Consider the following 25,874-nt stretch of genomic DNA (forward strand, 5'->3'; position numbering starts at 1 on the left):
TGCTTTGTGAAGTTTTTGCTTACATCTATCTCCCACAAGTATTCATCACCCATATATATAGTAGTAGTAATGTCGGTGGTTTACTTGAACCGACATTGTTATGATAGTTTCTTTGATTTCTCTAGAAGCTCCTAGGCTATACTTTCAAGTTCCATTAACTATCCTTTTTGTTCTTTCTTTTTTCTCAAGAACTATTTGTTCTACATTATTCTATACATTTCAAGATTTTTCTAGATTACTTTTATTTTAACAAATTTTGACCGTTCGAAAATCTCAATTTATGTTGATAGAAAATTTTAAAAAATAAAATTATTATACTTCCTCCGTTCTGTTTTAAATGAAACATTGGATGAAATGACACTATTCATTGATCAATTTTGACTCCAATTTATCGCTATTATATAAAGAAAAACATAATCAAGTGGGATCTTGTTAGATTCGTCTCGATGCATACTATCAAATTATAACTTTTTAATATTTTTTACGTGTACACAACTATAAATATTAATGACTAAAGAAGCGCGTTGGGTTGCGTGAAAAAGCAAACGTTTCATTTAAAACGGAACGGAGGAAGTAGTATTTTTCAAGACGAATCCGACGGTATCATTTTTATAATTTTTGTTTATCGTATTTGAGAGATATTTGTGGCCAAAACAAATTTTCGTAAACCGTGAATGCCTTATATTTTGAAACAGAGGGAATATTTATGTAAAGTATGGATTTTCACAACTTTAAGTTCATCATCATCATTCTATTGTATAAAGTTAGAAAAATTTGCTTAGTTATCAGGTAGGGAAGGCCATGAAATCCAATGTGTCAATTAAATATGGATGTTTTTGCTTAGGTGTACAATGTCTCAGTAATGGACATATGGCACTAACTAATTTGAATTGGGAGGTATTTGATCAAGTCGGACAAGATTATGTTTAATTTCCTGATTTTAGGTGATTTATGATTTTAATTAAGCAATTAGTATCCTTAAATCTTTAAGTACTTAAACCACTACTAAATCATTGCCATGTTTTTATTTAATTGATTGATATTAAAACCGTAGCTTAGGGTAGGGGATTCAACATATCAATCAATCTTGATTTTAGGTATCTTAATTGTCAGACATGCATATTAATATCACAAAATGCCTTTTCCCCTAGACTCTTACAATTTTCGACTCAATATGCCTAAGTGTCACGTGGACACCATATTAGAAAGTTTTGATTTTTAAGTGCTCTCAATTTACTTGATGTATGTGAGGATGTCACAAAAATTTAAGATTTTGCTTTAGATAATTATATAATTTGTACGTCTTATAATATTAAGGTCATACTCTTACCGTAGGTACTTTCACAAGATAAAAATATACTAGAAAAAAATAAGCATATGAGTATATGACTTAGCGATCTTATATGATGTGTAAGTGGCAAAAATATTGTTGTACTTTCTTTCTCTGGTGTATGTTGGGTATATAGACAGGCAGTTGATATTCTTGACAGGTGTCAATGGGCATAAACTAGTGTCATCGTGCTATTGCCCGGCCCTTTAGTACCTCTTATTTACTCTTTTGGGTTACTTCTTATGTTTGGGCCTCAAAAGGTTGGCCATTTTGGCACTAAGCGACTAATTTAAATATAGTGTTTGTTTCATTTTTCATGATTAAATTTTCATTTTTTTTACCGTATACTCTTATTAATATATACAAAATAAACATATTCATATTACATCTTATTAGGTTCACCTTAATGTGTACTTTTATAATATTATATTTTTATATTATTTGTTATTCCCTCTGTTTCAAAATATAAGGCATGCACGATGTTCGAAGTCGAACTTTGACGGTCAATTGCTCTCAATTTATGTTGATAATTTTTTTTAAAAGATAATGTTATTATAGTATTTTTCAGCCGAATTCAACAGTATAATTTTATAATTTTTGTTTATCATATTATGAGAGATATTTGTGGTCAAATCAAATTTTCGTAAAGCGTGAATATCTTATATATATTTTGAAACAGATGAAGTAACATGAAATTAAAGATATTGATGGTCAAAGATATGTTTGGAGACCGTACCAAAAGAAACAAACACGATTATGAGACGAGAGAGTATTATGATATCTTCCGGGAGACAATTGTTACCTCAAAAATTTTCAATGTAATTAATGTTTAGGGTACACCATATGACATTCACATAAACCAGTAGTATAGAACTATAGATAGCTTATATTCCATCATTTCGCTTGTACACAAAAATTGTGGAACTCAATCATCCTTAATTCTTACATCATGGCCCAAATTAATCATTCCAATCACCCATTAGACATCATCGAAAATGAACACCACAACTTAGCTTAATTACTTCAGAATTCAGATATAAACAACCTAATACTTTTCTAGTCATATAATTATTTCTTAGTTTCCATAAGTTCCGAATAGAGTTTAGATCCATAACATAATTAGTATTTTAGAATATATGCATGGGAACAAATCTCTCCCAGTGCCTAATTGGAATATGTATATTTTCTATAACAGTAATAATGTATGTCTTTGTGATTGATTTTACCATTATTATGAAGATCAAGTGAAGAAAAGAGAGCATGGGACTACAACTATTATACTATATAGGGTATTTAAAAAAAATAGAGGAAAATGTATGTACTTACCACGACAAGGTCGTGAGCCAACTGAGCAGCGGGCGCCACCAACTTATCTGCCGGACGGTCGAAAGGCAGTTGGAGTCCTTTCAGAAGACGGTACCCCAAAGTACCACCATTAGCTGGGATGTCCGCAAAGATGGACTCATCCTCCCTCACGTCCAGATTTGGTCTGAAAAGTTGGCCAGCAGTTGAAGGAGGATGGAAAAGAGCAGCTTTCACGGACGCGCAAAGAGGGACGACATTAGTCTCAATCCACTCTTGGGCCCGGCAGTAGATTCCCGGACCTAAGTCCGAGAGAAAGCTTGGCCGGCTCAGAAGCTAGATCCCAAGGCAGTCCCGGGACTGCGAAGAAGGGAAGAGGGAGACAATTGAACCTCCGGAATCGGTTCCCGGGCAGGAGAGGTAGAAAGCCCTTGGTTCCCAGCCACGGTCACGTCTGCAGAATTAACTTCCACAGACTGACGTTTGTGAGGAACTTCAACCTCAGGATCCCTGGGGCGGCGGCGCGAAGTGGTGCTACCACCTCGGTTAATGGGAACCTGGATGGCAGAGCGGGTTGGAGTCGGCTCACCTCGGCCGGGAGCACGACCCGATGTACGACCGGCACGGCGGACAGTTCGTCCAGCCCGGCCACCCCGTCCAGCATTCCGGTCAGCGCCTCGCGGACCACCAGTTAAACCGTGAACGGTATCATGGTCGAAAACGGGCTCTTCAGGGATGTTAGACATTGGACGTAATTGATCGTCTAATCCCAACTCTTCCAAATCTAAGCTGACGTCACCTGCAAATACAGGAAAAGTGTAAACCAATCAGTACGTCAGTACGCAAAAAGAAATAAAAGCAACAAAAAAAAAAAAAATTCCAAGTACCATGTCGGACTAGGAATAACACTACACACCTTCTGGATGAGTCCGACATAGAAAGACGGCAGACAGCGGCCCGTTACCCAGAATGTATTTGGCATGAGGAAGCCAAGTACGGGGAGCTTTTATCTCAGTCTCTTCTCCCTCAACAACCATATCTACAATGCCAAAGTATTTCGCAGCCTTCTTCTCAGCCTCGGACAGATCATATTTGGGAATATCTTCCATTCGAGGATAAGGTTTGGTGAAATGGCGGCAAAGAGGAAAATCGTCCGGGACCTTAAGCCAGTAGAAGGCTCCCTGCCAGCTAGAGATGTAAATGGATCGGGTTCGGGGCGGGTGGAGCGTCACCCGCATCCATCACCCGCATCCACCCACTCCACCCGATCCATCCATCACCCGCATCCATCTCCACCCGAATCCATCCATCCATTTGTAACCGGGTTAAACGGATGGATCGGGTGATTAACGGGTGAAATCAAATAGTATTAGGAGAAGAGAGAAAAACTATTAACAAGAACCACTAATCCATTTATATAATTCTACTTACTATGTAAAATCGTCTCCAAACTAACCCTAATCCACATTATTAACATTTATATACTTATATTATCATCTTGTAACTTTTGGGCTATAGATTAATAAAGCTATAAAAATGAAAAAGCCAAAAATTTTAAAAATTATATATTTTTTTACTTTAAACGGGTGACGGATCGGGTGGTAAACGGATGATGGGTCGGGTGATGGATGAAAAAATATCACCCGAACCCGACCCGCATCCATCACCCGATTACCCGTCACCCGGCTATCATCCATTTAAACCGGGTTTTTCACCCACTTAATAAACCGGGTGGAGCGGATGGTCGGGTGATCCACTGGATATTGCCATCTCTACTGCCAGCTCTTCAGGCCACTCATTTTTGGATAAACGGTCATTTTATCCTTGGCCGTCATTAGAGACCACCAACCTTTCTCCGCAGAGCCATTTCGTCTCAGCCAATGTAGGTGACGGAACAAGTTTAAGGTCTCAGGGAAGCCCAAGTAGCGACAGACCCAGATGTAAGCAATTATATTCCTCACGGCCAAGGGAGCCAGCTGGGCAAGGCAGACATTAAAGGCCTGCAAGATCTTCACCAACACCAAGTCCATGGGAAATCGCAACCCAAACTCCAGATGATGAGCATATATGGCTACATGCCCTGCCGGGCAATCAACTACTCTGGCCCCCTCAGCTGGGATCACCAGGTCGTACTCAGGAGGAAAACCATACAACTCCTTTGCCACCTTACAATAATCTAATTCCAAAGCTGCAGACCGCCAACCCTTACAAATAACAGTGGTTTTGGGTCCGTGACTATAGTCGGGAGGCAACCATAACCCAGAATGAAGAACATTATCGCGGACAGGAATGGGCTCAGGACGAGAAGGGGAAGGCATACTGGAGCTTTCACCTATGTCAATCTGGCGGGGACGAAAACCCTGATCCCGGTCGGAGGTAGAGGGAGGAGCATCAGTATCCATGCTGGTGATTGAGTCGCTATCAGAACCTAAATTGACAACAGGAGGGTGAGAGGAATGAGAAGGAGTTGGAGCTCGGCCAAGACGGTCAAAGACAGGATCGGTTACGACGCCAGCATCCGCTAAACTCTCCAACCAGGCATGCTCCCTCAAGGGTTGAACGTCCAGACCGGGAACAACATCAGGGGGAGGATGCCTAAGGGTCCTACGGGCCAGAATTTGGTGTCTCAATTCTTTAAGTGTCTGATTGTCCCCACTCATCCTAGCGGTCAAGAACTGAGTGGTCAAGTTGGCTAGTTCGGGAGAAGAACGGTCGTTTAAAAACTTAGATCTAAGCTCTTTCTCCCGGTCAGAAGTAAGAGGAAGGTCGGCAAAGAGGCGAGTCCTCCCATCTGGGGGGCTAGAATCTGACGAGCTGGGCCCGCCATGAAGGGAAGGGGAAGAAGGCTCACTCTCAGTCATAAAGTTAGTCCATAAAGAATTCTGACTATCTGACTGGTCCGATATGATTTCAAGGAAGAAAAATAAAAACGAAAAATGAAAAGAAAAACTAAAAGGTAAGAGATACCTGGACAGAGACACACGTGAAAGCTAAAAACGCCCCGGAAACCGCTTCTCAGGCAAAAGTTCGCCGGAAAAAATGTCGCAACAACGATGAAGAAATTCCCCCAGAGCAAACCCAGAAGCACAGCCAAAAAGCAAACTTTTTCGGAAATTGTGAAAAGGGTGAAGAAAAGCAACAAGATTTGATAATTTCGAAGCAAAAGAAACAATTTAGAACCAGGAAATAGTGAGTTCAAAGTTTGCAAGAAAATGGGGAAAACCAGAGAAGAGTATGAAGGAAGGAGAAGAAGTTGAGTAAAAGTGGAAATAAAAAGGGATTTCGCTTTTAAATATCGAAATAAGAGGCCAGGATTAAAACCGTATCAACTGCCTCTACGAATCAACGACAAGTGTCGATCATACAGCACACCCTAATGACTCAAAAGGAAAAACGAGCGGGATTCCAGAGTCAAGTAATGATTACACTTTTTCAAAAACCAACGACTCACCTAGGTTGACACGTGGAAGTAAGAAAAGAACCAATTAGCAGAGGAACCCTAATCCATCCACGTCACCAAGTTAAAACATCCATGACGGTCACGACCGCCACAGATGCTGGGGGGCTAGTTGTATGGGTATGACCAAGTTTGCTAGCGGACATTACTAGTTGCCCGAGAGCAAACCAAGGTGACATGGATTCGCAAAAGGGGAAACATCATCTTTTGTCTTCGCGCCGAGACTGCCGTCACGGTCATAGAAAACGACAAAGCAAAGGGAATCTTCACTCTGACATATTAATCACAACAGTACAAGTGTCACAAGATTACACGCCCTGTCAGGTGAATAGTACGCCTATAAATAGCCATCCAGTACTATTCCTGCAGGTACATTCTCTCATACTAAAAATAGCCTATCTCTCTCTCCCTAAGCTCTCTCTCTCTAGAATTCTCTTAAGCATTTAGCTGACTTGAGCGTTGGAGGGGGTTTCCTCGAAACACCCCCGAGGGTAGCTCACGTTTGTCATTGTTGCAGATCCCTCATGGACATCCATCTCTTGTCGGACAACTCTCAAAGGGTCCGGCACCGTTTTCGATACCGAAACACTTCAGTTATGAGGCCAATGCAGTTTAAAGAGCATGTATATATGAGAGCAGCTATCCCTGTCTCCCTGGCATACAATTTACCTAGTTCCATTCTAATTAACACAATGCATGCAAGAGCTTATCCAATGTGAAAATCACCCCCTTGAGTTTTAGTTAGACCAAATTAAGCTCTTTAACTTTTGTGTACGTGCAATTAACTTCTATTTCACAATTTCCAGCCAAATTCCATCAGAAATACGTACAAACCATTTCAACAACAAAAATAAACACAGTTTGCATTAAACTATGAGGTTGGGAGGTGGGAGCTCCAACCATTGGGCTCCCACATGATTCACATAAAGTTAAAACTATGATTTAGCTATATGATCAATATAAATCTTGCTTTTCTTCCTTCGATTGATTTATCAAGAACAATAAGTTGGTATATATTTTGATATTAATAAAATAAAAGCACCAAGATCCGAAGAGGTTCGCAGGCAAAAAACCCTGATACGTAGAGGGAAAAAAGCCCTCTCCCCCAAGATGGTGATCTCCGAAAGGATCGGAAATACTTTTTGGTAGGACATCAACATTATATTATTCAATCCCACCACCTTCAAGTTCGGAGGAACCTCAACCGTACCTCTCTCTCTATGTGCACCCTTACTTACAAGATTACAACCTAATTAAACTCCTAACATATATAGGAGAAAAAACAACTATCTATGATCTTCACAAAATGCAATAGAGAAATTGATACTAACACTACAAAACAAAAAGGAAGAAAAGATCAAGATGAAACTTGATTATAGTAATCTATCTAAACTCCATTGATTGGAGTTCAAATCCTGCAGTTAAGTTTGTCAGCCTTGCACGTAGAAGCGTTCAACTGTTTGGAGAGAGCCTCACGTTGAAGCGCCTTGCGAATGTTATCGATGGCACAAGAGTGCTCCTTGGCGTAGCGGTGCGACCCACAATAGATGCCGCCACACCGGCACTTGAACCCCATTAATCCAACCCGTCTCTTGCATAAGTCACACCGTGTACACGTACTAGTAGTAGTAGTACTATTTGCATCTTTCTTGTCACTGGAATCAACATCACTTTGCTGCTTGCTGTCGTTATGGGATGATTTACGCTCCATCTTGAGAAGAGTTTCCTTAAGGTAATCACGGTAACATGAAGAACACATGTTTCGAAGTGACGGGCTTGCGAAGAATCCACAACCTTTAGCACAAAGTTGGGATGGATCTTGAACGTTATTCATGGTTACGTTGTCGTAAATATTAGAGAGTGCTGCGAATTAAGAAAAGAATCAAGATAATCGTATAACGAGTAAAACAAGCCAATATATGACTTTGGTGAGATTAAATGCTGCCAAGAAGTTGATCGAGTGAATTACAGCAGTAACCAACCTTATCTTTGGTGCCACAAGAGGAAAACAAATGAAGCTTGAATGCTTGATTGTTGTAGAGGAATTAAGTGAGGTCTTCGTTGGTTGTGGTTTGATTTGGACGGATGGTATTTGAGGTAGTATAATCTCCTATATTTATAGATGTTACAAATCTTAATCCTAATCTAACATGAATATCTAGTCCAAATATATATGTCGATCAGTCGATGTAGAAAAAGGATTTGTTTCTAGAAAGTAGAACTCTAAAGAGACAGAAGTATATATATATGGTATATGGCTATTACTTTGTATAGAGCCATTAGGTATCTTTGTATCACCTGTCTGTTCATGTCTTGTGCTCCAAGACCAGTAGTTTACTTTTACGTATTTTATGATCAATGAGAAGAGGGGTAAATTGTGGAGAATTTATCAATTTAGTTTTAAATAAATAACCTGAAATTATCAATCATACTATGTAACTTGAGTATTTTAGAGATTTAGAGAAATGAGTCAACACACCAAGTTTATCGTTCACCATTGAAAATTATTTTACATCTCCACCATAATGTTGACATAAGATGACTACATGAGAAACGAAACTTATCTAAACTTATTAATTCATGTATCTAAATTTATTTGAACTTATTTTATGAGTGTGTAAAATCTTATTTTTTTGTCGAATGACTTATAATTTTTTTCTTAATAAGAACTGAAAATAAGATGAATGAAAATACATAATAGAACCATAGTAATAAATAAGACGATGTTGTTTGGTTTTCTATAAGTTCACCCAACTTTACACAACTCGACCAGTTTCCTTTCCCTCTCAACCCAGTTGTTTGTCATGTTTAATTTGACTATATATTATTTATTTAAGTTTTGGTTGGGTGGAACTCGTGGAAGAATTTTCTTTAAGCGAGTCAATAACCTATGACCTAAAAAATACTATAGTTTTTCCTTTAACTAGGAAAGCTGGAAGGTTGGAAGTAAGAGGGAAGGGATTTTTTCTTCCCCAATAATGGTTGGTCACGTGGCCAATTGGAACAACAGCTGGCTCCGCCACTGAAAAAATACATGTATACAACTAGAATGACAAAACAAAGAACATGAAATACTAATGTCACAATAATGTTGCTTTTTACTCTTGTACTCTTATTATCAACTCCCATTTGTTTGCTTTTCCCATTTTCTAAGGGTATATAATGATGTATGTAGGTACTTGGGACGCTAGATTGTTAGTTGATAGGTTGGTGTACACCTGTCAAGAATAATTTCGAGCAGTAGTAGATAATAAGAAGGGTTGAATCCACAAAGAGATGGTTACTTTAATATGACTTTCAAGGTTGGAGAAACTAAACAAAGTCACGAATTTGAAATCGAAGGGAATTATTAAACTAATGAAAATCAAGTAAAAACGATCTAGGACAATGGTGCACCAAGTTTATAGGTCAAAGTCTATTAAGATACCATCAACAATTTAATTAGTCAAAAATCTAGAGCAATGGTTAATCCTACACGGTCGGATCTTAAAGCAACATATGCATTACGATTGCTAACATAATAAGAATTCAAAATTGTAGGTAAGGCTATAAAAGTCGATCTCTCAATTATAACTCTTATTAGCAAGATATAATCAAACAATTGATGAAGTTGCAAGATTAACTATAAAAACCTAATTAATTACAGATATGAATGATCAATTAAATTAGAAACATAGATTCTCAGAACCCTAGATCATAAAGTACTCAAACATGAATGAAACAATGGAAACTAAATCTAAGAACGAAAACATAATTGAAAGCAATCAATAAATAAATGATAGAAAAGAATAAAATACCTCTAAATGATTTCATTAATGGAGAAACAAGAATTAGGGTTCATGGAAGAAATAAGAAGAAAACGTAAAACTATTAAAGGAAAATAAATCATAAAGGATAATAATAATTAATCACTCTGAGTTACTGAGTATCTATATATTCCTATCATCTAACCTAAAAATAAGTAAAAGAAAAGAAATAAGAAAATAAATACAAGGAAGTTCGATGATTGGTTGATGATAGTAGATGATCATAAAGCACCTAAAAAGGCTAAGGGTCCCTTATCTGCGTCAAACCAGGCGAGCCAACCTTGTGTGCTAGCAAGCTAGCGGGCGACGCAACGACTTGCAACGACTAACGTGATGGGTGAAGCTCGGCATGTGACAGCTTTACTGAGTCATTTTCTAAAGGTTGTATCTCGAGCTCTAGGCATCGTTCATTTTCGTGTGACCTATCATTGCATAGCTCTTCAAGTCTAGTTCCTCACTTCATTCTGGTATGTAGAAGTCAAGTTATGATCAAAAGAGTAAACACATATCTGTTCTTATCAATTCGTAACTAACGTATTTATTCGTTTTCAACTCAAATTATTCGATCATGAAATATATGTCGTGGTACTAATGAATTAAAGCTAATTTCACTTAGTGTGATTATAAGGATCAAGAGAGACATCCATGACCATATATACATTCATCGACAAAAAACTGCAATTCATCAACTTCCATTTGCAAGAATTATTCAATTCATCCAAAATTGCTTCGAAAGCGTCTATATAGCTACTAAATTATCTAAAACATTAAGAAAACCACAAAAAAAAGTGTAATAAAGGATAAAATAGATAATTAATGCTAATGACACCTAAAATGCAATTATATGAATCAATATGCTCTAATAATGTAATTTAAACGTGTTTAAAAACTCTATATAAAAATACTTTATCATTACTCTAAGACATCACATTTGAGACCATCGCTTGTCCTGACAGCTACCAAGAAGTAGCCTTTCTTGTAATTGCTGACTGAGCGGTGGTCTATTGATGTGAGTCGTGAGATGAAGCTAAGGGCTACGAAGACTATCTATATGCGTTTCAAGGTCGTCAATTCTAATCTTTTTGTGTTAGTTTTTCGTTAAATTAGCTAGTACTTCCCATTATTTGTTTCAAGGGCTACGAAGACTATCTATATACTTACTCAACTACCATAGTCTATATGGGAAATTACTTAAACTATAAATGCATCTCACATCTCATAACTTCCCATTATTTGTTAATCAATAACTTATAAATGTTTTAAGTTACATAGGATTAGGAGTATAGTACAATATTACATATTGTACATATATTACATAGTTGCATGTAACTGGAACACCCTCAAATTAACCGTTTTTAAATAAGTACTTTAGTAAACAATATTTGAGTAATTTAGGAGTATTACCGTCACGTGACTAACACGCTTTCGTCAACCAATTACTAACTAACAAAATAAATTGTAGTGGAATACTTTAACCAAAAATAATAATACTTTTTTATTAATAAAAGTAAATATTGTCTCAAACTCCAAAATATATAATTTTTCGGGGTTGCTACTAGCTCGTGTTTTAGAATTTAGATTTAGGGTTCCTCCGCCATTTCATCAAAGCAGAACCAGAACCAGAACCAGCAAAGATTCCTTCACACAAGTCGTTCATGATCAAGAAGAAGTTGGCCAAGAAGATGAGGCAAAATAGGCCCATCCCTTACTGGATTCGCATGAGGACTGACAACACCATCAGGTACAATGCAAAGCGTAGGCACTGGCGTCGCACCAAGCTCGGCTTCTGAGGTGGATGTTGCTTTGCTCAGGGCTCGTGCCTCACCTATCAAGCGCTTTTTTTTCGGGTTTTAAATTTGAGAATTTTTGGTAATTGAAGTTTTGTGGAGCTTCGACGATTTTCTGTTGATGAGATGTTATTCTTGCTTAATGGAGTATTTCTATGAGATTACGATCAACTTTAAAGTTTCAAAAAAAAACTCCAAAATATATAAAACACCCTAATCTAGATGAAGATCTCCTTCCGCTAGTATACTCCCATGCACGTCCAAAATTGACTTGCAAAACTGCTAACAAAATAAGTAAACAGGGCAAAGTTAAATAGGAAAAAGGAAATACGCGTCAGTATAAATGAGTACGAAATGTACTAGATAACTAATACATTTGTTAGTTCGCAACATTTTTGATTTTGAAAAACTTCGTCATAAATAATTCAAGAATAACTCTTTAAGAATAAACTATTTTCAAACACTTTATAATAATAATTCAAGAAATAACCTTTTAAGAACAAACTCTTTCCAATCATTTGAATATTAATTCAAGAATAACATTTTAAGAACAAACTCTTTCCAAACAACTTGGATTAAAAATAATCTTGAAAATAATTCCTCTTCTTATCTCCCCTTCTATTTTACTAAGTGTGCACACCCCCAAGCTAGTCATCCCATCACAGATCTATATCAAGGGGTAACTGTAATTGCCAACAAGTGGACTTTGAAGTATGAACCCTTCTTGATATTAATCAAGCGATAATAATAATAAAATAACTTGTAAGTCATGAGTAAATCTCTTTTTCTCATAAACAACTGTTTAAACATTCAAAGTTCATTAAACCAATCAAACCTTTTCTTGTAAAAACAATTTAATTTTCCAAAAAAAGAATAACAAAAACTTTTCTATAAAAATTATTAATAATATCATTCTTTCTTTTCACTTTCAAGAGTAAATAATAAAATATTATAACCATTAAAAAATCATTCATTCTATTCACTTTAAGAGTGAATAATTAAATATTGTAATCATTTTAAACCAAATTTCTAAACCAATCCAACCACTAAATCAATAAGCAACTTTATCACATAAAACCACATTTCAAAAGATCTAGCTATAGAACGTACCTTGATCTTGCACAAAGAGTATACTAGTATTTTCACTTGTTCTTATGCTTGAGCTTTCTCATAACCAACCAATAAGTAACTTATCACATGAACTTAATCATTAAACATGAATGACCTATCATGAACATAATATTTTTGAGTAAGAAACATGAAAATCTTTTTCTTAACCCAAAGAAAATTGGAACTTGAATAAGAAATACTCCCTCCGTTTCCTAAAGATCTTCCCTCTTTCCTTTTAAGTGCATTTCGAAAAGATCTTCCTTCTTTTACTTTATTCCTTATTTGGAAACTTTTTCCCCCCTTTCTACCCTCTCATGTCCCTATCATATGGTCCACCATTACATTATTAATTCAATTTTACTCCCTTTCTCTCTCCTACTTTAACCCCTTTTTATTTGTTTATTTATCTTAACTTCTTTCTCTCTTCTACTTTACTCACCCCACACCCCACATAAATGGATCTTCCTTGGTATCTGTAGGAACAGTAACAAGGAAGATCTTTAGGAAACAGAGGGAATATAAAACTAGAATAGATAAGAAAAGAAAGAAGAACCTTAAAGTAATAGAGTATGGATTCTTCAAAAATTTTGTGTGGAAAAGATGGTTTAAGGTATGTATGTGGTATTTATAGGAGTAGAATATGTAGTACTTAATTTCCAAAATTAAATAGTTTAATTTGTAACCTTCACCATAAAATAGGAGATTGAACCAAGATTTGTAACCTCCACCATAAATTTGGAAGTTTTAGGTAAACAACCCCCCCCCCCCATTTAGTATAAAATCCCGTCAAAAATAATGGCCCAAATTTTTTTTTGTTTTTTTTTAATTTTGACTAGGATTTAAAACAAAAGGCTTAACAAATTCAATCTTGGCATCATCTGCCGCCAAAATAATTTAAAAATGAGTGAAGTTACTAAAATACCCTTTGCTTAAAATATTTATATTAGAAAATAAATATTTTACTTGAATAAATACTCAAAAATATGAAGTATAACAGTGACACTTAGCGTGACTATATTCTTCATACAAATAGGGGGGATAATAATAATAATAATAATAATAATAATAATAATAATAATAATAATAATAATAATAATAATAATAATAATAATAATAATAATAATAATAATAATAATAATAATAATAATAATAATATTAATAATAGTAATAATAATAATAATAATAATAATACTTTAGTAATTTAGGAGTATTACCGCCATGTAATTTCCACTCTTTCGCCAAAACTAAACTATATTAACTGATTAACTAACTTGCAGCAAAATATGTAACTGAAAATAAATAGTATTTTATTACTGAATAAATAACTCAATGTCTAATTAAGACTATTAAGTGAAGATGCACACTCTCATGCACATCAAATCTCAACCCGAAAATTGCTTACCATAAAGGTAAACAAGTGAGAAAAAGAAAATACACATCTATACAAAAACTGAGTATGTAACATGCTAGATACGTAACACATTTACTAGTTCACAATACTTTATATATTTTGAAACCTTCTTAAGTAATAATTCGAGGAAGACCCGGATTTTTTAGAAGAGTTCCGGCGGGTTTCCTCGAGCGCCACCATTGACCGAGCATTTTGAAAAGACGGGAGGGGCTGCGACTGCTGGATAAAGGTCGCGACGGTGTCGTATTCCTCCGTAAGACCCGCCACGAGTTGCAAAACGAGGCGTTCCTCAGAGACAGGATGGCCGAGACTGGAAAGTTGGTCGGCGACGGACTTCAATGACTGGCAGAAGGCAGTGGAGGAAGAGAAGTCTTGCATTTTAATGGTCCCGAATTGATTTTCGAGATGAACAATACGAGTTCCTTTGTTGTCTTGAAAAAGGTCACGTAATTTTTCCCAAGCCACCATAGCAGTAGCCTTTTCATCAAGAATGGCAAAGAGAAGGTCCTCGTGAATGGTTCCATAGATCCAGGTAAGGACGATGGAGTCAAGTCGGCTCCATAGGTCGTCATTGATATCGGTAGGGCGAGTGACAGTGGAGTCGATATGATCCAAGACTTGATACGCCCGGGCGGTGTTGCGAAATAGTGTAGCCCAAGTATTATATTGGGGTTTTTCCATGGTGAGAGTGATAGGAATGGCTTTTTGGTATGAGACATGGATAGCAGGATGATAAGAAGTGGAAGAAGAAGAGGGGGGAGCAGCATCTTTGTTGCTGTCGTTAGGCATGGAGGCCGAGAGAGAGGTAGGAGACGAGAGAGAAAAAGAAAAAATTAGGGTGGCTAGGGTTAGGCTCTGATTACCATGTCAGATTATGATAATCTCCCTTGGGAGGCTCATTCTATTGATTAACAATATATATAAAGTACAAGCTAGGGTTTACAAGAGATATTTAAGGAAATAAATATACATACAAAATATTTACATATTTACATTCTAACAAATTTCCTCTTCTTATTTCTCCTTCTTGAATCTAAGTGTGCGCACTCCCCAAACTAGGCATTCTATCAGAAAATTACATCAAGGGGTAACAATAGTTGCCAACAAGTGAACTTAATTAAAAATTCAAAGTTCATACAAATTTCACTCTTACTCCTTCAAACGATTCCTTAGAATAATATATATTTACAACATCTGAAAATAACAACAAAATTTCCACAGTATAATATATTATTCTAATAACAATTCGATTTCTAATCCTTTTTTCTTAATTTTCAAAGTAAAACGAACCAATATTATTACATTTCGAATTTTATTAAATTTCTAAATCAATTTAACAATTAAAAGAACCAACACATTGAAAAATCTGGCCACAAAACGTACCTTGATCTTGCACAAATAGCACACCAAGATCTCACTTACTTCACACTTGTACGTCCTCCTAATCAAATTGTGATATAAACAAAAATAATATGAACAACAGTATGTAATCTGTAAATATAATGTGAGCTCCTAAAGATTATAGTTTATGCATGATATTAAACATGAACTAAACAATTTAAACATTAGAATTACAAATCAGAAGGCACAAAATATTTTATCGAACTATATAAAAATCGAGCATGAATTGAATAAAACAATAAAAAAACATTACAACTAAATAAATTCAAAAGAGAAGAAATAACCTTAAAGGAAAGAAGTATGAAGTATGAACTCCTCACACTTCAAAAAAAAAAGTATGAACCCTTCAAAGTTTTGATGTGAAAAATATTGCTTAAGATTATGGGGGCAATTTATAGGTGTAGAATAGGAGGTTCATAAATGATTGAGTAACATAAATAATACGGTTTCTTCACCAAGTAGTCTCGAGTTTTCAAAAAATTCACCTGGTACCTTCCATGTTTTCAAAATTCACCAGGTACCCTAAGTTTCATAATAATATACTCAAATGTCCTTAATAACTACTGACAGTTAACTCCATTAGTCTTAAACCTCAATTAACCTAATTAGCCCTAACTAACCTAACTAAATCCTAACATCTAAGTTCTAATCCTACCCTAATCCTAACCCCTAATTTCAAACCCTAACCCCACTACCATCCAACCACCACCCTTCCCATCCACCCACCCCACCCTACCCCCTACAGCCCCAACCCCCACCGCAACCACCAGCCCCACTGCAGCTCCCCACCCTCCCTCCCCTACCCCCGCAACCTCGCCAGTCCCCCCTCCCTTGCCCATTTGATTTCTCCCCCACCCCCGCTCCCCTACACCACCACTATTGTGTGCACCACCTCTAATGCACCGCCGCCCTTAGAACACCAGGAACCCACACCATCAACCCCACCACAACGCCCATCACTCCTCTTTCCTTCGCTCTCCTCTCGGCTCGATTCCCCTCCACTGTTTGCTAATCTGCTTTGTTATTGCGGTAGCCCAACCCGTTCGCGACGTGACGTTGCCGTCCTACTGTCCAAACTCGTCGGTGCTCCGTTCTGCCCCTTCTCTGCTTTCCTAAAACCGAATGGGTGGTAGGGGTGGGGGGCTATTGGGCAGCGCGAGGGTGGGGGAAGGGGGCTGCATGGATGGTGGAAGGGTGGGGGATAGGGGCGGGGTGGTGGGAGGGTGGGGGAGGGGTGGTTAGGGTTAGGTTTAGGGTTTAGGGTTAGGGCTAAAGGTTAGGGTTAGGGTCAGTGGTTAATTAGGGCTGAAATAACCTAAATGAGGGTTAATGACTAAGTTAACCGCCGCTAGTCATTAAGGGCATTTGAGTGTATTATTGTGGAACGTAGGGGTACCTGGTGAATTTTGAAAATATGGAGGGTACCAGGTGAATTTTTTGAAAACTCGGGGGTATTTGGTGAAAAAACCGTAAATAATATTTCAAATACAATATAATTAATTTTTAAAGTAAAGTAATTTGTAACCCACATAATAAGGCTCTGTAAGAATCAAAGTTGGCCTAGTTAGTTGGATGCCAAATAATAAAACTCTATAAGAATCACGGTTGGCCTAGTTAGAGGCCCTCTTTCCACCCTTGTGAGTTGTGACAAGGATTCGATTCTTTTCCCTTGCAAGGTGGGATTCCCAACTTTTTTTTCCTCACTTGTGCAAGGGGATTTCATCTCACCTTTAAAAAAACATAATAATGAAAATGGGCAGCCATGGACTGAAGTGAACATAATAAGACTTGTTCTTTTAGATTATACTGAGCTAAACCGAATTTTTCTAAACTAAACTGAATTTTCATTGATTCAAGAAAATCCTTTTTCCCCTTTAATATCTAACCCCCCTACAATTTGGGGAGCACAAAAATGGATGATCATCCTTTCTCTTTTCTAAGACCTCCATTGCTTCATCGTCGGAGCTCTTTTATTGGTAATCAGCTCACATTTCGGCAACGAAACCCTAATTTTGTCGTCTTGAAGCACCAATCCACGAATATGACCGTTTCTTCTAGCTTACCAACTAGGCATGTTTCTAAACCTCTTTTTTTTCAATTAATAACTTTGATAGAGAATCATATTAGGATAGTATTTTCTCATTCTATTAGGATAATATTTTGTATAGATACCTAAGTATGTTAGGATTAGGATTGTAAATCCTATATATATTTGATCAATACAATCTCTCCAGATTACGGAGTTTTGTCAAAGGACCAACTCAACCAAAAGCTTAAGCTAATGGTTGGAATCCCAGGAATAGTTTAATACTCTATCACGCCTCCTCACGCAAGAGTCCATTGAGCTTGAAGTGTGGATGCAGCACAAGTCTCCCTCACACCTGGTGCTAAATATTCCACTTAGAAAAGTGGTGGTGGATGAGATTTGAACCCGTGACCTTTTTGTCACGCTGGCTCTTGATACCATGATAAAGGACCAACTCAACCAAAAGCTTAAGCTAATGGTTGGAATCCCAAGAATAGTTTAATACTCTATCAAGTTTACACAATCTGACATGGTATTTGAGCCAGCGTGATATAAAAGTCACGCGTTCAAATCTCATCTATTCCCTCATTTCTAAGTGGAATATTCATCAAACTTCATTATTGATCATTCTATTTCTGAAGTTTAATCTTTTAATCAGGAGGGATTTTCTGCTTAGAAATGGCCAAAGTAAGGTTCCTATAGTTTGTGTTTATTTAGATTTCATTGTTTGTTGATAAGTTAGGAATTTTGTTTGACAAATGAGCCAATGAGGAATTTATAGTAGGGCGCTTACATATAAGCTTTAATCGTTGCGAATCGATTTTGGGATGAAGCTTCAATTGCGCTTGTACCCTTCAATTTTTGTTGATTGAAGTTGCTTGTTAGTGGAAGTTCTTAGAATTGCATTATATGCATTTGGAAGATGGGAGGGAGTTGTTCTCTTTTCATATTGGTTTGAGTGAATGGGGCTAATTTGATCTGTTTATTGGGTTCGGGGGGTATGAAGTGATTTTCTTGTCATTCAATCCATAATGCAGGCTTGTTTTTCCCTTATGCATAATATGAAGGAAAATTTGTCAGAAACAATCTTTTAATTTTTTAAATACAAGTATTTGTAAGAAACAACATTTTCAAAAAAATCTGGCAAAGGAAGACCGTAAGAAGAAAATATTTTCAGAGAAATAACCTCGACCTATTTTTCGACATTGATTAGACATTTTTCAACGTTGACTCGATATAACTAAACATGTGGAGTGCACGTGAATTGCATCTCTTATGTTTCAACCCTGTTTTTCTCCATTTTTCGACATTGACCAAGTATTATTCGATGTTGACTTCATTAGTAGAGGAAGTGAAATCATAAGAAATGTGGGTTACGTGCCTTACTACGTTTGATTTTAGTGAGTCGAAGCCGTAAAATACTTGGTCAATGCCCGGAAAATGGATCATGGTTGTTCAGCGCAAAAAAAAAAATTATATTTAAAAATCTTATTTTGCTAGATTCTTTTTAAAAGGTTGTTTCTCTCAAAAGCTTGTATTTAATAAGTTGTTTCTCATAAATTTTCCTAATATGAATTATATAGGTTTGCTTAAATCTTTTGAACTTCGTGTATGGGAGAATAGTTCCTTCTTAGGTATTACGAGAAATTTGAATATTGTCACGAGACTTCCATTTGTAGTTAGTAGATATAGATTTAAGGGGGTGTTGTCTTGCATGTTATTAAAGTATCCTTTGTTTATGTTCTCTAAATGCTTGTTTGCTTAATTATTTTTGTTATAACGGATGTTAGAAACAATAATAATGAACAAAGGAAACAATAAAGAACACAGATTTAACGTGGTTCACCAACGAAGTGTTGGCTACGTCCACAGGGAAGAGACAGAGAAAATTTTTATTACTCTTTTATGAATTCCAAATTACAGATATGTAAAAACACTAATGACTGCTTAAAACAAACTAGGTTAAATAACATATTATAACCCGGCTCGAAATCGCCACCCTGCGTCAAATTAACCACCACCAGATAGGGTAGTCAATTTCCCCTAACCCAAATTGTTCTCGAGCCCGATCGGACATTGGTCGTTCGGTCGTGATCCAATGATCATGCCCGATCGGGGGGCCTGCTTCCATGCCACTGTTGAGACCTTCGACCCCGCCCCGGTCGGGTGGCACTGCCCGACTAGACGGGCGAGCCTGCAACAACTCCATTTGACGAGCATTCAATTCAAAGCATAATTCCTACAAATCTCCTCCTTGACTTGAATCCTGTCACAATGAACCAGATAACTAGATAAACAGATGCATTGATCACAATGCCCACATTCTTCCTACAACCAAATTTATCTCGAAAGACAACTAGACCCAAATTTGTCCTTTATGGACACCTGATTAGCCCCTAAAGACCCCAGACTTACCCCCCAACGGGCAATTAACAACCACGAACATTGAGCAAGTTCAAACAACGTTGAAACTTAATATGTCGAACCGACTTGGTAAACATATCAGCAAGATTTTCAGCTATACGTACCTTTTTCACCTTAATTCTTGTATCACTTGTAACACTTCGTCTTTTTAAGACTAATAAAAATAAGCTAAAATAATAATAAATAAAGAAACTATTAGATAAAACTGGCAGCAGAAATACCACTGAGACGAAAAATGTCACTCTAAAATAATATAAATAGTAATAAATCCCAAACCGAATATCCTCGAAAGATAAAGAGATGAGGTCCCATACCCTCACTCCAAAAGTACTATTACAACTCAAAAATAAATATCCAGAAAATCATTATTAAACTTCATGAAAATCCATGAGGCAACTATCCATCAAAACTCTACTTAAGATCTACTAAGAAGGAAGTCTTAATCCTACTATCATAATGCTCATCTACCACCGTAAGGGCCATATCCTTGCTCACTGGGCCGAGTCTCACCACCCCAGTCCAAATGGCAACAATCCTAAACTTCCACATCTGCAAAATATACAACAACAAATCCACAATTAGTGGGGAATAACAAACAGCTCTCCCAATCCAATTAGGATTCAATTAACAATTTAATAAACGAAGAATAATGTTAAAAACACAAGAAGATAATCATGCAAACAAAACAATAGACAAAGTGTGAAATAAAAATAACAAAACCATAAATAAATCATAAAACAAGTTAAACAACATGATAATCCATCAATAAGCAATTAAAGCGTAATAAATGAAAGGAAGCGATGAATAAATAATTAAAGATAATAAAAGTCTTCAAAATTATATATATATTAATATTATTGAGTGAGTTGAACGCTAGTGACCGCAGCCCAATTCCTAAGAGTATATTAGATCGCAACCTCCAGAACGGCATATGGGTTACGTTCCCTACCGTCTATGTCTAAGAATGGTCAAACTCCCGATGCGGGATAACATCTCAATGTTTCCCGTCCTCTTGGACGACAACATATCCTAAGTTTCTCCTATGCAGAGTAGCACCCTGCTGAGTTCCCCCTGTCCTCCAGGAGTGTATGTTCAAAACCTTCGGGATACAAGATCCCTTAGACTACCCAGCTCAAAATAAAAACGTTTCCAAACTTAGTGAAATAGGTATAAATAGTAATTTTCAAGCATCCAAATATTCTTCAAGTATTCACAATCTCTCAAATAAACATAATTCCTCAAACCAATTCTTCAGAATAATACTTCACAGTAATAATAATAATATATATATTTACTAAAAGTTAAGATTTGCAATCAACTCCTTCAAAACCCTTTAATTTAACCAAAAATAAAAATACTAAAACATGCTTCAACCATCAATAACTCAAAAAAAATTCAGCATACATGAAACAATAAAATATAAAGAAATTTCATGCTCAACACAACAAATATAAAACGAAACAACAACAAGTAGCAACCGGGTGGCGAGCACTGATCGTGGTGCATGACCATTCCACTGCCGCGGCTGCAGTAGTGGCATGACACCACTGCCGGCGGTCCACGACTGCCGTGGTGGTGGTGGTGTCACGCTCTCCTTCTTCCCTCTTTCGTAATTATTTCACAACCTCCAATACATATACATACTAATTTAATACTTCAAGAAATTAAATAAAAGAACACATACATCTCCTTAAAGATACAAACTAAGAACATAGAAATTAAAAAAAAGTACAACATAAGTTTCCAACTCTAAACAACAAAATTCCAGCACTAATTAATTCCTTTAAAGAGCCAAAAACAATTAATAAACCTCCTAAAAACATGGTTATAAATCTATGAGTAATAAAATAGAACAAGTATATATATCATTATTACACTAAATTATAAACATTCATAACAAATAAAATAATTCCAGCACTACTAACTGATAATTGGCCATGCGATTTCGCATATTCAAATTGCAACCAAAACCTTATGAGCCTATTTTTAACAAAAGAAATTGGCCAATAAATCTAATGTTCCCTACCCAATTTTTTGAACCTTACACACTCATATACTCCTATAAAAAAAACCTAAAAAAGAAATTATAAAAAAAATCCGGTATTGACGAGGCAAGAAATTAATTACACAATCATGCAATATATAATTTCTAGTTTCCAAAATAAAAGAACTTCAAAAAAGGAAGCAATGACATTGAACATACCAGTAGTTTCCAAAAAAACCGAACTTCAAGAAAGGAAGCAATAACATACCAGTAGTAGCAGTAGTAAGGGTGGTAGCAACATGGTACTTCTTACGTAAGCGGAAGTATACGTAGAAAAGAACGCAAAAACCTACTATGGTAATCAATGCAATTGTACACCCAGATATAGACACCGCTAGAAGTAATTTTGAGATCGACATTGGAAAACCTCGGCGGAGCGGGTGCAGTTCGGTTGCGGTGCCGGGAGGCCGGGAGGGAGAGGTTGGGATTTTGTTAAAAACTTCTATGGTGTTTCTCTCTTAGTCTCTTAAGTATGCTTAGTTGAATTTCTTTTTTAATGACAGGGACCTAATAAGATATTTCTAAAAACTATTTTTTCCATCACCCAACAAAAACGCCAATGGCAGTGGAACGAAGATTTAAATTTTTATAAGTAATTAATTATTTTTTAAAAATATTTATTAGGTAGTTATTTGCGAAAATACACTTAACTGTTAGAATTTCTCCTTAAAAAAATGATATATATTGTTAAAAGAAAATTGATAATTTGATTAATTTATGTGAACTATTTTTAAAAAGATTATAAATGAAAATACCATAAAGGAATGCCAATTCAGGAAACGGGAACAATAAATGAAAATCGAGGGAGTATTTGGTTATTCATATTTATTCTCATGAATAATCAACTCAAAAAAAAAAACATATAAATTAAAGTTATAGATAGAGCTTTATTATGTATCATTTATTATAACCAATTTTGGCATATCATTGCAAATTCATACATTTATTATTAGTACGAGAATCATTTTATAACTTTTTTCTTATTTTAAATGATTTTTTTTTCTTCAAAAGAGGAACAATTCCAACAAAATAGAAGCAACCAAACACAAAAGAAAACACCAAAACAAACTCCAACCTACCAGCTAGTAGATTAACTGTAATCCTTCGTAAATTTATGAATTTTATAAATATATTTTAATGTATAGTTATGTATATTAAAATATATTTTAGTATTTTATTAATGATTTATTTTTTCAAAAATTGACTATTTGAAAGTCAAAGAAACTATTTTTATGATTTAAAGAAGTTAAAATATTTTATCTAGACATGCTTTGAAAAATATTTGAAAAGCTTTGAACACTTTTTGGATTTGGAAAAGGATTTCTAATTGGGTATGAGGAACCCAAATACTTTTTTGATTTGAAAAGGGATTCTTAGTCCGGTATGGGCAACTCAAACACTAATTTCATCAATTATTAAACTTTATTTGAGCCCAATTACCTTTTTCTAAGCCCACAAAGAAAACCCATATAAACCTCATAAACCCCAAAAATTTCCCACATAACTTATTTCCTCTCTCTTCCTCTCAAATATTTCAACCACCCTTATTTTCCTCTCTCTTTTCTTTTTCTCTCTCCTCCTCATGGGCCCTCCTCCTCGTCGGCTGACCACCGTCCTTCACCAGCCGACCACCGACCTCGCCGCTGCTGTGTTGCGTCGGTCCTCCCTTAGTGTCGCGTGTCTCTCTTTCCTCCTTCCTTTGATTTGGTTAATTTCTTCCTCCTCAAGTTATCTTCAATGTAAAGTTTGCGTTTTTAAGAATTGTTTTAATATGATTATGTGTGAAGATTATTGTTTGATGATTTATTTATGAATCTAAGATTATATCATTTATTTATTAAAGAAATAAAAATTCTGATTTACTTGTTATGATTTACTTATTATGATTGAATTGGATTTTTAGTTATCAAAGCATGAATTTTTAGGGTTTTAAAGGTTGTAAAATCATACTCCCTCCGTCCCAAAATATAATTCTCATTTCATTTTGCACAGTCTCCAAGACGTACCTTTGACCTACGATATCTTCTATTTCTTATTAGTAAAAAATATAAAAAGTTTATATTACGAATTTACACATTGAGACGAATTTAACAAGACCCCTCATGAATATGTTTTTTTTTGTATACATTAGTAAGAATATTTGGTCACAGTTTTTAAAATTTGACTCCCAAAATAGAAATGGGAACTATATTTTGGGACGTAGGGAGTAGTAGTTTATTATGAGTTATGAAATTGATTATTTTTATGATTTTAAACATGTTTAAATATGTTTTGCAGGAGTTTTAACATATAATGTATTGGAAATTTAAAGGGAGTATTGTTATCGAGTTTTATGATGAGTTTTAACAACCAGTGTAGTAGTACTATACTAGGAGGTTTGATAATCAAGTTTTAATGACGAAAAAGGGTTTTAAACACTTGGGTTTAAAGTATTTTATTATTGTTGTAAATTGATAAAGGATTGATTGTGAAATTATATTGGTTGTTTTAGGCGGAGAATTCTCTTCAGGAGACTTTTAAGATTGTTAAAGTGGCCTCTCAATTTGTCTACACAAGGTACGTACATACCTATGTGTTAATTGGATTAGTATCATGATTATGTGGATGAGAATTATGTAGTATCATGTATAGGAATTATTTTGAGTTCATATATGATTTCTATTATGTTAGATTTGCATGTTTTAATTTATGCCGTTGTGTGAGACATGTTGGTTTTGAGATTTATATCATGTTTGTATGGAAGATTGATGCAAGCATATGGTTGGTAACTTTATTTTATTAATTCATATGAGAGATTAATAAATGTATTAGTTTGGATCATGATTGAATCATGTTGGACCCTTTTGGGTATTCACTACTTTATAAGGATCGATGGTCTTATTTTGAAAGTTGATATTTTATACCTATGAAAAGTAGTTTGATCGTTGGCTAGGTTCAACAAATAAAGAAAGCTTGGATTAAAGTTGGAATTAATTTTGAGTTGTTAAGTTGTGTGGTCACTTATCTAATCCTAAGATAAAAATGGAAGTTTATGATTGTTGAATGATTGGTTGTGAGTCATAACAAGTAATGATTGGTTAATCATGTAAAGTGAAACGTGGATAGCAATGGTTTTAGACTTGTGCACGTCTAAAGTGTTGGACAATCAGGAGTTGGAGTATATGGTGGTAGCCCATGGCTTTTTCTGAGAACGGATTGATCATTGTGTCATATTTTTATTGAAAAAGGTTCCTCGATATCGTAGGTCATAGGAATACAGAGTCGCACCCGTATTTCGTCGTCTTCCAAAGGGAAGGTTGGTTTTTAGTTAGACAATTCGGTCCATTGACTATTCCATTCAAAGTAATATAGGTGTGGTTGTAAAGTTTAATTCAGTATAAGTTATCTGCAAGTTATTATATTATTATTTATTCCTATTTACTATTTATTAGTATCATGTTATGATTGTTTATTTATTTAGTATGTAGTTAGACCTGGGCATGGGCTGGGTCGAGCCTGTTCACGAGCTCGGCCCGCAGGCTTGGGGAAATGACGGGTCGTGTCATGACTGAAATTTCCAAATTTTGTCTGCGGGCCGGGCTCGTGCCTCCTGCGGGCTTGGCCCGTGTTTTATGTTGTTTTTTTGGATTTTTGATAGTTTAAGGCTAAAAAACAAAGGAAAGGGGTGTTCGGCCCACGGGCCATCTTTTTTTGACCGTGACAGGCCCACAGCCCACATAGCGGACAATGGACTGAGCCGGCCCGCGTGCTGGCCTGGCCCATGCCCACCTCTATAT

General features: G+C 35.9%; 2 protein-coding genes across 2 annotated transcripts; one reads left to right on the forward strand and one right to left on the reverse strand.

The window, feature by feature from the left end:
• Positions 1–7,476: 7,476 nt before the first annotated feature.
• Positions 7,477–7,985, reverse strand: LOC104906320 (zinc finger A20 and AN1 domain-containing stress-associated protein 1-like). The gene has a single exon (XM_010695055.3). The coding sequence runs from the start codon at positions 7,921–7,923 to the stop codon at positions 7,498–7,500; it is 426 nt and encodes a 141-aa protein (XP_010693357.2). The 5' UTR covers positions 7,924–7,985; the 3' UTR covers positions 7,477–7,497.
• Positions 7,986–11,466: 3,481 nt separating this feature from the next.
• Positions 11,467–11,720, forward strand: LOC104906313 (60S ribosomal protein L39). Its single transcript, XM_010695048.3, has one exon. It carries the CDS (start codon positions 11,551–11,553, stop codon positions 11,683–11,685), a length of 135 nt encoding a protein of 44 aa, XP_010693350.2. The 5' UTR covers positions 11,467–11,550; the 3' UTR covers positions 11,686–11,720.
• Positions 11,721–25,874: the final 14,154 nt, after the last annotated feature.

This window comes from Beta vulgaris, chromosome 3 (genome assembly GCF_026745355.1).
Source record: "Beta vulgaris subsp. vulgaris cultivar EL10 chromosome 3, EL10.2, whole genome shotgun sequence".
Taxonomy (NCBI): domain Eukaryota; kingdom Viridiplantae; phylum Streptophyta; class Magnoliopsida; order Caryophyllales; family Amaranthaceae; genus Beta; species Beta vulgaris.

What these genes read in the sequence shown, in the direction of transcription:
- LOC104906320 (XM_010695055.3), bottom strand. Translation starts at nt 7,923, where the DNA reads ATGAATAACGTTCAAGATCCATCCCAACTTTGTGCTAAAGGTTGTGGA.
- LOC104906313 (XM_010695048.3), top strand. Translation starts at nt 11,551, where the DNA reads ATGATCAAGAAGAAGTTGGCCAAGAAGATGAGGCAAAATAGGCCCATC.